Source organism: Chaetodon trifascialis, chromosome 23 (assembly GCF_039877785.1).
Source record: "Chaetodon trifascialis isolate fChaTrf1 chromosome 23, fChaTrf1.hap1, whole genome shotgun sequence".
NCBI lineage: Eukaryota > Metazoa > Chordata > Actinopteri > Chaetodontiformes > Chaetodontidae > Chaetodon > Chaetodon trifascialis.
The window spans coordinates 2,616,546-2,628,213 of NC_092078.1; the positions used below are offsets into that span (position 1 = coordinate 2,616,546).

At 47.2% G+C, this 11,668-nt stretch overlaps 1 protein-coding gene across 1 annotated transcript in view; it reads left to right on the plus strand.

Moving 5' to 3' along the window:
* The window catches only part of trpc5a (transient receptor potential cation channel, subfamily C, member 5a), a 100,655-nt gene extending 94,606 nt beyond the window's left edge, over positions 1–6,049 (plus strand). Inside the window, exon 18 of the mRNA XM_070993409.1 lies at positions 1,072–6,049. Within this exon, the coding sequence (XP_070849510.1) occupies positions 1,072–2,100 (1,029 nt within the window). The 3' untranslated portion in view covers positions 2,101–6,049. The remainder of the gene's footprint in view (positions 1–1,071) is intronic.
* Positions 6,050–11,668: the final 5,619 nt, after the last annotated feature.

The following is an 11,668-nucleotide window of genomic DNA, read 5'->3' on the forward strand; positions in this document are numbered from 1 at the left end:
ATTGACATAATTTCAAGAATCTCCAACCTCCAAATCAAATGACTCCCCTAAATGGGGGACTAGACACATCTCAAGGTGTGGAATCTCTGCCTTGGAAGAAACGACCCCAAAGATGACTTCTATCAGAGTTTGTGTATAGCCCAAGTCCCCAAAGGTTGCTAAAATATCATTTGTCCCCAATCTCAAGGTAAAAAATCATACTGGAAAAAAGAAGCTTTAATCAAAAAAAACAAGTGATTTTTGTATTGTGGGCATCCTTCCACCTCTGAAAATGATGGCATCTTCTCTCTAAACCATGACAGAACAGCAAAAATGTGGGTGTCCCCAAAAGTGGCGTGTTTTTCCATTCGACCCCAAAGGTGGTCTAAGTACGTATGTGTGTGTGTGTGTGTGTGTGTGTGTGTGTGTGTGTGTGTGAGTGTGAGTGAGTGTGAGTGAGTGAGTGAAGTGTGGAGCTAACATCAGGTGCATGCTGAGGTAAATCAGTGTTTTATTCTCCAAGGAGCAAAGCCGTGTGTGCCGCATTTGGACTCCATATGGCAAGCGAGAGGAAAACGACGGCGTAGCTGCGGCCGTGTTTTAAAACATGGGTTCGTTAGCTCGTCGTTCTCTGTGTGAGAGAGAAGCACAGAGGAAGAGAAGATGAAGGACTGATGGCAGATCACACAAGTTTGAGAGTTACTGATTGAGTGTTTTAGTTTATACAATGTCAGGAATAATGCACATCGCTGCTCCCACATTCCTCTCTCTTTCTCCACTTACCCTCTCGTTCTCTCGATCTCCCCCTCTTCACCACCGTCCTCCTGAGTCCTTATGCTCCTCTTCTCGCTCTGCCTCTACAAATTGATGTTTCACCTCCCATCTCTCAGGTAGTCAGCGGTCGCATCTCTTCCACTCCCCCTCCTCACCCTCTTCTTCTTCTCTGGTTTTTCCCCTGAAGATCAGATATTTACTCCATTTAAACTTTAATCTCTCTTCGTCTTTTATCCTTGTTTGAAATAATGGCATTCATTTACCCGTAATTACATTTTACATTGAATTCACAGCAGTTTCCTCTCCGTCTTTTTCCAGGAGTTGAAGCAGGACATCTCCAGTTTCCGCTATGAGGTCCTGGATCTCCTGGGGAACCGGCGTCCTCCCCGGCGAAATTACTCCTCGTCAAGCGAAACGGCGAAAGAGGATGGCGCCGTGGGCTCGGAGGATGACAGCGAATCGGTTGACGGCAGTGGAGGCGGAGGCCAGAAGTCAAAGGGCGTGACCTTCATGACCCCGCTGGAGGACGACATGAGGCCAACACCGAATCTGGGCGTGTCCGCCTTGGTGCAATCCATTTCTGGAATGACCCAGATAGAGAGAGGGGGAGAGGGTGATGAGAGGGAGCTGGAGGAGGGCATTGGATGGGGGGAAGAGGAGGAGGAAGAGGAGGGGAAACCAAAGAGCAACGGGCTGAAGACCAATGTCATCCCTCCATCCTCCACCACCGTCCTGCCCTCTCCATCTTCATCGTTCTCCTCGTCATTCTCCTCATCGCTGGCTCGTACGAGGAGCCGTCTGCAGCGCCTCTCGTCTCCGGGAACAAAGACAGACTCTTTCAAGCGCCTCTCCTACCTGTTCTCACGCTCCAAACGCAAAGCCCCTCCATTGCCTCTCCCTTTACAGTCCCCGCCCTCCTACACCATCTCCGATGGGTTGCTCCGCCCCCTGGGGAGCCACAGCCACTCCGACTTCGGACTCAGTGACGTGACCAGAAGCGAGACTCACCTGAACGAGGTGGGCCGCTCAGTCGACATCAGTAACCCCTCGTTATCCCCGCGGAGAACAAACGGACGGGACTCGCTCCTGACGCTGCCCCTCCCGCCCCCGTGTCCCTGCCAATCCCTGCACTGTGCTTCCAACATGTCCGAGTCCAGCTCGCGCCTGCTGGACTCCAGTGAGGACGTTTTCCAGGGTGGAGGCGTGGGAGGAGCGGGCGAAGGCAGAGTGGACGGAGGAGGGGGAAGAGGAGGGATGATGGTGATGGGCGGGTGGGTTGGACCGTGCGACGATGTCATAGAGGACAGCTGTGAGGTCATAGAGGACTCTGTCACCACACAGCTATAGGAGAGACGGACATCCGAACTGTTTTTCTTTGTTTGCAAATGGCTGAACACATTCGGAGAGAGAGCGGTGGAGGGACTGGAATCCGGCGGAATCTGTTCTGCTGTGGAATTCCAGAACGCAACATGTTCCCATAACGGAGCGGGTCCAGCGATGGTTCAGGAGACCCCCGCAAGGACAGACGCAATCCTGAAATGGCAGACGTTCATCAAGACAGTCTGACATGACCTGGGTGTCTGGGGTTACCCAGGGAATTCATCTTTAGCCACCAAGAGTTTCCCATGAATCCACTCCTTGCTTGCAAGCTTGGTACCTAGCAAGCAAGATACTAAGCTAATCAGCTTCTAATGGGCTAACTAGCTAGAAAGTGAGGGAGCCAGCAAAGTAACCTACTCATGAGCTAATACACCAGTGAGTTAGCTAGCTAGCTAGCTAAGTTTCACAGAGAATATGAGGTTCTTGACATTCCTCCATCGCATAGATGCATTTTGTTGTAAAAACTAGCTTCCACATTGTTAAGGCCTGTGCAAATGCTCATCCCATTCTCTTTAGAGTAGACGTGGCAATAAAATAACATACGTAGAAACAGCTTTTAGTCTCTAGTCTTCAACCCTCATAGTTTAATAGTTCAGTACACAAATAGTAATAACTGACTTTTATTTATATCTGCTTTTTTATCAATGTCTGTCGGGAAAATGTTCTCGAGTTTCTGGGGATTTTTGAGGACAAGTCGGGTGAAAGACTGACTCACGAAGCTGTTTCAATTCATCTCTCAGTGTCGTTCATTCATGGTCAGGTCAAGGTCAACAGGCATCTTTTCATTGTCAACCTGTCTTTATAAACGTCTGCCATTGTTCTGTCTTAAAGGAGAGTACACGTCTATCTTCTTTCCTCTGGGGGATTCAAACAGGTATGACTATTATGGAATTACAAGTAGCCAAAGTGACTCTTCAGAAGGGAAATATCGTTAAAAAGCCCTGTTTGGTTTTCAACACATGATGCTTTCTTTCCCTTTAACCAAACTTCACATCAGTAACGGATTAAAAATGGAACCAAACCCTCTGAAAACCACGGGAATTTAAACGGGACTGTCCTTAAATTCATTTTCCTTCAGCCAAATGGAAAGGACCGAGTCCCACTTCCAAATGAAATGTGACTAAAAGTGCAAAACGGAATAACCTCCCCTTTAACTATGGAATTTGATGGATTTAACTCCGACCGAATCACTGGGATGAAAGGGAACGGGATGGAACCATTGCTGTGCTGTTGATAGCCTGCACCCTCTCTCTCTGCATCAACAAGGGCCAAGGAACTTTATTTTATCCTAATAACAGTTATACTAGTAATAATAATAACGATAATAATAATAAGAGACTTCTAATAATAGTAATGAGGACTATTCTGATTTCTAAAGACTTGTCTTTGCTTCTACTTGAGTTGCCTACGATATCCTGGCTTCTCGTTCAGCTCTTCCTTAATAAGTACACTTTAACCTGATGAATAGAAATATACGGTGATGCAGTATTTATTGTGAGGAGGAGGGATGGTGAATGTGTGAATGGGTGGAAAGGAGGGAGGCGGGGAAAGAGAAATGGATGTTCCTGGATGGAAAATGACAGAAATTAAGTGGACGAAAGAGGAAGGAGTGATGGGAGAAAAGGAGAGGAGGTAAGGGAGGATAAGAAGAATGAAAGGAGGACTGACTGAATGAGGAGCAGATTGACGAAGCGTAGATGAGTTTGCCTTTCTATCTGGGAAATCTATTTTAAAGGGAAATTTCACCAGACTTTCATCATGATTTTATTTATTTTTTCGTTTCTTGAAGTCGCTCAGCTCAGCGACTTCAAAAGGTTGGCATGAGCGGAGGCTGTTGAATTTTACTCCGGTTAATATACGACTGTCGGCGATATGAAGTAGAGAAATTGTGCATGTTTGATTAAAAAAAAAAAACACTGTTACCTGCAACACGCACACACACGCACACACACACACACACACACACACACACACACACACACACACACACACACACACACACACACACACACACACACACTGGAAACATCAGCTGGTGTGATGAGTAGCTCCTGGCCAAATGAGATCTCCCCTGAGTGTCTCCACAGGATGACATCAGCTGTCTCTGCTCCTGATTTTACATCCTCTCTCCTCCTCTTCATTGTTTTACTCTTTTTTCTTCACCTTTTCCTTCTTTTCCAAACCTCCATCAGATACTCTACAAACACACACACACACACACACACACTCACCCCTCAGGCAGACGCTGTGACCTCACCACCAGCTGTCTTGGCAACGGCGGCGATGAAAACCTGTCAATAAATCCACATCCCAAAATGTCACGCTGTAACCATGGAGACCAGATTGCCCGCTGAACATCCTGTAGTCGAAGCGTCACATCAAGAGCCAGAGAGCTCTGCTCAGCGGATCCTGGGGGGGGGGGGGCGACCAAACCAGGACCCCAGAGTGTACCACACGTTAATGCATGGGGGACAGTTAGCGCTTAGTGCACCTACTGAAGGCACCTTTCCACACCATGGACGCCATGAACGCAGCATTTTCTTTGCAGCCGGAGCTCTTCAGACAAGGCGGACTGTCTCTCAGGCCTGATGGCGAACTGTTAGCATACTGACAGGTCCTGCATGCGTCACAGGCTGTGATTCACAGGCGAGCAGCAGCCATTGATTGACTGACTGACACATATGCAGACAAATCGGATTCAGACGCGTGGCGCATTGTCTGTTGGGTTAGGTAACAGTGAGTGGGACAGAAGATGATGAACGTCTGTGTAACCACTGAAAGCAAGCGTAATTATTATTTTAACAGTTGTGACAACTGGGACAATCAGGCAGTGAGTGTTGCACCTTTTAGTGTTTTATAGATATTTGTCTTGGGAGACTTGGGACAGCCATCTTCAAACCAGGACAACCTGGGACAAATCATTTTTTCATCACAACAACAACACAGAAAGAAAGTGTGAGACAGTGGACATGACTCATTAAATTTAAACCTCATTTTAACCACGAGACAGGAAGAACAATAGTAGTCGTTTTTTGAAAAGCTTAAAATCACCTAGAGTTACCTGATAAGGAGTCCTCAGGGAGCAGCTCAGGGTCGGTCACCGCTGTTTGTTTTCCGTTTCTTACCGGCAATCGTAATCCATAATCTGACAAAACCAACTCGATTTCTGGATGTAACCAAACCAACCTGCTGTTAACCAAAGACGTTTGACTCACTGGAACATGAGGACCATCTTTTAGCCTCTTTAAGCTCTTTGTTTTCTTTTTTCCGGCCTGCATTCTCAACAAACATCGGACATGTTTGTCTTTATCGACCTGCCCAGCGCCGGATGCCAGACAGAAAAGTTAGTGACTAGCGCTAGCTGATAAATAGCGGCAAATTTTTCTCCGAAGACCAAAACTGAGCTCAAAGGAGTGTGAATATTGGACAAAACATGACAATCAAGTCAAATTGTGAGGTGTAAAACAGCAAACTGTCTGCTAGACTTTATCAAAAAAAAAACCAATGTTTGAACGTGATAATAGTCAGTGTTGTGTTTTCAGCCCCCAAACCCAAAAACAGAAAATAAAATCCAGCTCTAATGCATTGGGATACTAGAAAAATGAGAAATAACGTTTAAATGATCCGCTGCTGCTCCAGGTATTTAATAAATCAATGGTTTGATCCGTTAGCTCGTCTCACATCGATCAAATGGGGTTTGGGGAGTTCATTGATTTCAGAAAACTCGTTCTTGATGAGGAATCGCATGTAATCAGCATCACTGGCAAATTGTAAGTGAAGGAATTGAATCTTAATAGCGAGCCGTGGATTATAGATCTCAGTTAAGGAAGTAATGTTCAGGCAGCAAAGGTCGAAGCCGCAGAGGGAACAAAGTGCTGTTTCAGGAGAATGATGTTGTCTGACGGAGAAGGTGAATGAAGACAGCGAGGACAGCCCAGCCGGTGAGGCGAAGTCGTCACCCGTCCTGCCTCCCAGTAATGTTTTAATCAGATTTTTTAGCTTTTGTTAACCAAAGACAGCGCAAAATGAAGTCGCAATTGTTCAGTGCGATGCTAGAAAGTCATTATTTCTCTAACTGTTACATAGGAGCTCAGTTCAGCATTGACATGGCTCCTCTCTGAGTTAACAGAACTCAAGCTGAACACAGAGCTGCTCTTCTACTCCAATAATGTTCAACTCAGCGAGACCATAAGCCAGAGAGCAGGATCCTCTCGGTTACCACGACAACCAGCCCGCCTGTCACCACCCCATAATCACGGTGCCACCGCACCACCACGCCGAGGGGTTTGGTAATCAATCACGCTTTGTCAGCCGCTGTGACAGTGGGCTGACACTGTGGGGTGATTTTAAAGGGCGCGTCTTTTCAAAATTAAACTGACGGTTTTCATTGACTTTTATTTTGGAAAAGGGGAAATGAACACAGAGGTGCAGACAGAAGACTGTTGATTGACCCTTTGGAACCCAGTCAGGTTCTTCGGTGAAACCTCCCTGAAAGGAGCATTTTCCCACTCAAACATCTCTAAACAGAACCTGACAGTCGGGTTGCTAGCGCAGGCTATCATCGTACGTTTGCTATAATGTTACGATGTCATCTGTGCGATGTTAGCATTGTGTTTCCTTGTGTTGTAGCTGATGGTGTCACCACTTGATGGCGCTGTTGGTCTGTTGCATTAGCTGTAGATTAAGGTTGTATAATTATCACCTAATCCTAGTTTACCTTTTTGTTGTTGTCTGGTGGTTTACATTAGCTAGCTTTTAGCCATTAGCCTCTTCGCTACTGTGTAGCAAAGTGTTCAAAGACGATTGGGCGCGAGAGACAGCACAGAGCGGTGAGTCAGAATCTCTGCAACAGCACGGTATGATGGCGTCCATACAATCCTAAAGACGAGACGTTCGGTCCACGGAGACGTTTTTAGATTCATCACAGAGCTCGACGGGACAATGGATTTTTCTGGTTACGTAAAGTTTCCACTTTCCAAAGGTTTCATACACTGAGAGTGATTTTAGAGTGACGGGCGCTGTTGGGGGGGGGGGCTGATTGATGCAGCAGGCAGCCTTATGTGTGCTGCCACCAAGGCTTTATTAACACCAAACACCCCCCCCCACCCCACCCCCCCACCCCCACACACACACAGTAACATAGGACTTTGGATGGGGGGGCTCACATGCTATTAGGCAGCACAGACACAGAAACACACACGGGACTGATAATCAGTCACTCTGATGGATCAATATCGATAATGCCTGGTTCTCTTTAACCTGCTGCAGGGTGTGTGTGTGTGTGTGTGTGTGTGTGTGTGTGTGTGTGTGTGTGTGTGTGTGTGTGTGTGTGTGTGTGTGTGTGTGTGTGTGTGTGTGTGGCGACCTGGGATTATTGATCCAGCCAGAATCCATAATTAAATTCTGTTGATTGATAGGTATTTATTAAGACTTGTTCAAGACACCGTGTGTGTGTGAGAAGATTGATTCATGGTACGGTCGTCATATCTGACGAAAGACGGTTGAATGGAAGGAAAGAAGGAAGAAGGATCTGTGTGTGTGTGTGTGTGTGTGTGTGTGTGTGTGTGTGTGTGTGTGTGTGTGTGTGTGTGTGTGTGTGTGTGTGCGTGTGTGTGTGTGTGTGTGTGTGTGTGTGTGTCTGCAAAGAGAAACAAACTGAACATCACTGAAGGCGACAAGTCTTCTAAAAGGACAGATAGGATTACACACACACACACACACACACACACACACACACAGAGTACACGCTGTTGAAACAGGCAATGAGGAAAGAAAGGCACATGGTTCATCTCATGCATTATTCACACACACACACACACACACACACACACACACACACACACACACACACACACACACACACACACACACACACACACACACACACACACGGCCACTGACCAGCTGCAGGTTTGACTGTAAATTGTTTGAGGCGGCTGCAGCCTCCAGTCCACTTTAATAACCCTGTGTGATCTTTGTAAGGTGAATCTCACACACACACACACACACACACACACACACACACACACACACACACACACACACACACACACACACACACACACCATGCGCACACATACATACACGCACACACACACACACACAGTTTTAACAGTCCTGTGTGGCTTCACTCTGCGTCAAAGTCAAATGAGGACAACAGCCTGTCCACTGGTAGAGGCCTCAGAAGTGTGTGTGTGTGTGTGTGTGTGTGTGTGTGTGTGTGTGTGTGTGTGTGTGTGTGTGTGTGCGTGTGTGAAGGGGGGGGGGTTGTTGCATCTGAATCCATCAGAACAGACCGCCTGCAGAGCTGCACGCACACACACACAGCACAAATGTGTGTGTGACGTGCTTTAAAATGCTGTCCGGACACCTGAACTGAAGACACACTGAAACGGGGGACGGACAGAAAAGTCTTCACAGTCTCGTTCAAAAAACAGCTCATGCAGAAGAACGGGGTTTTTCTGGGAGGTAACAGGTGACATTCATCAACATTAGACTCCATCGATTAGCCCTCAGACCTGCTTCACGGACGTGGATTCGCTGTCTCGTGTCTGCGGCTCGCGTAAGATCGACAGGTGTGTCGTCAGCAGTGAAGCAGGCGTTCACCTGTCGATCCATCAGCCCTCACCTGACAGGCTCGATGATATCGCAGATACAAGCAGCCGGAGTTTCTTCCACAGAGATAAGCTGAGGAGCTCAGGCCCCCGGTGGGAGCGCTCCGATAAGGCCGCCTCCCGGGCGCCTTCGTTTCAGGTTCTCCAGGCACGTCCGGCCGGCAGGAGACTCCAGGAGGACCCAGAAGACGCCGGAGAGATTGTGTCTCATCCGGTTTGGGAACGTCTCAGGATCCCAGAAGAGGGTGTTAGTATCTCGCTTAGCCTGCTGCCAGCACGTCCACACACCTCAGAATCAAAACCATTTTATCCCTAAAAGTCTGATGTATGAAATACTTTGGCTCAGCTACTCGTCACACACACACACACACACACACACACACACACACACACACACACACACACACACACACACACACACACACACACACACACACACAGATGACATCATTCAGGTTCCCCTCTCACCTTCTAAAGGGATTATGAGCTTTAAGATAAAACCCTGTCCTTGTTTTTCTTTGTTTTTTGGATTTCCACATGGATGAATGTATGACTGTGTTATTTTTCTAGAAGCGGACGGCTAGCGCACGTTGTTGACTCTTTAATAAAGGCATCCTTAGAAAACCTGGCCGTGCTCGGACTGTTTATTCGACTCCCGTCCTTTCCTGTCTCTGGTAGAGGGTCATGTGATCTGTGACGGCGGCCTGCTGGCTCTCGAAAGATGTTTTATGGCTAAGACTTTCCTCCACTCCATTATCCCACTACCCTCAATCCTCAGTCCTTCATTCCTCCTTCTCTTCATCCCTTGCTCCTCATTGCTTCATCCCTCCTTCCCTACATCCTGCCTTCCCTTCATTATTATTATCTTTATTTAACCAGGAAGTCCCATTGAGATTCAAAATCTCTTTTACAAGAGAGACCTGGCCAAGATAGCAGCCAGTCAGAACATATTAAACAAACAAACAAACAAACAAAACATACAATATTTCACAATAAAACAACAAGAACAACTATTAAAACATAGCAGAGCGGACCTCTTAAGAAAAACAACCACATGTCTCCGTCACCACGTTCTTTATGATGCCCTTAAATGTATTAATTGATGTGAGTGTTTCTAATCCAATCTCCTTCTGCAGTTTATTCCCAGCCCAGGGGCAGAGCAGGAAAAGGCAGTTTTCCCCAAATCAGTTAATACCCAGGGTACATTGCTTCATCCTCCATCATCGATGCTCTCCTCCATCCATAATAAGTAACACAAACCCTCAAAATGCAGTGTCCTCCAACAGGAAGTCCACTCCGTCCTGTCGTCTTTGCTCAGAGACGTCTCTCAGAGGCCGTCGCCTCCTGACTGAACCGCTTTAAACCGATTCATGGCAGCGCAGACGAACATGAGCGCGTCTCTTCGCTCTGCAGCAGTTTACGTCAGAGGTTCTTCGATGCTGCACATAAGAACACCAGAAGCTGCTGTTGAAGAGGATGACGAAGAGTTCGGGGTGAATTCAGGTGGTTATCGATCCTGCTCTTTTGTGATGGAGCAGTTTGAGAGGAGCTTAAAAGCTGTTTTGTCCTCATTTTTTTGGTTTTTTGAGGCGAGCCCTCGTTCGGCTGCGGAGGTGAATCGTTGAGCTGCTCCCACGTGTCAGGACCGAACACCTGCTGCGAGTCTTTGAAGAGCAGCTGTAGATTCAAATTACCGCCGACAGCAGTCACTTCCACGGGAGCGCTTTGCTTTCGGCTCTGCAGCTCAGCTTATTTTTAGCCCCGTCGGGAGTCGAGAACTCGCTCTGAGACGTCTGACTGTCTCCTTTGTCTGACTTGTGAGGAAGCTGCGAGGATGTGGTTTCTAAAGCCAAACATAGGCTGCATCCATGAGAACCAGGTCAAGCGCAGTTCATTTCCTCATGTAAGCAGTGAAATCATGTGTGTAGCCATCAAATGCATATTTAAAACAGCAGGAGAGCTTTTCTACTGGGAAACTCTGTTCGTTAGGCCGTCGCCAAAGTAAGCCAACAAAATCATCGGCTATCAATGAGAAGCCTGCCTTTGTTCATGTTTATGTTCAAATTTGCTCCATATGTTGATGAAACAGCGGCTGTTGTAACCTGCACACCTGCTCTGCTGGTACAGGTGAAGCAGCAGTCACTAATGGCGGCGCTGCCTCGCCAACAGTTAGTCTCCCGAGCTGAAATTTTCTGTAAATGTGAGAAAATGTTCGGTGAATTCCTGACGACCACGCCGCTTTTAGGGCCATTTCAAACCACAGAAGAAGAGCAGACAGATTTTCATCGCCGGTTCTTGGTGAAAACAGCTTCTTTGTCCAAACACAAAGCCTTTAATCTCATTCTCTCTGTTGTCTGAGATGCTTTTAGCGACGGCGTCGGTTTCGCCGCTTCAGCCTGGTGTTTGTGTTTGAGAGCGTCCTGGTTTAAAGCGTTAAAAGCTGCCTCTCTTTATACCGCATGTGTTCAGAGAGCTTTTCAACAACCTGCTATATAATCTGACTGTATTATTATTATTTTATTCAAGGAACGGCTGAAAAGCCGAGCGCGGCGGAGTGAGAGATGGAGAGAGATGAGAGTTTTTTAACAAAGCCCTCGCTTGCCCGTTGTGTGGGCTGCACTGCTGAATAAAAACCGGCTTTCATCTCTCTCTCTTTCTCTTTCTCTACATCAACCTCCCCTCCACCAACTCAGTGTCAAGTTCTGCTATGAGACACACAGCGATCTGTGCGTGTGTGTGCGTGTGTGTGCGTGTGCATGTGTGTGCGTGTGTGTGCATGTGTGTGCATGTGTGTGCGTGTGTGTGCGCGCTGGCTGTCCTTTTGGCAGCCTGCAGTAAACTGAAGCACCTCTCAGAAAAACTGGACTATTATTGAACTGCTGAGAAAGGCTCTTATCTCACACACACATAACGCAGTCAAA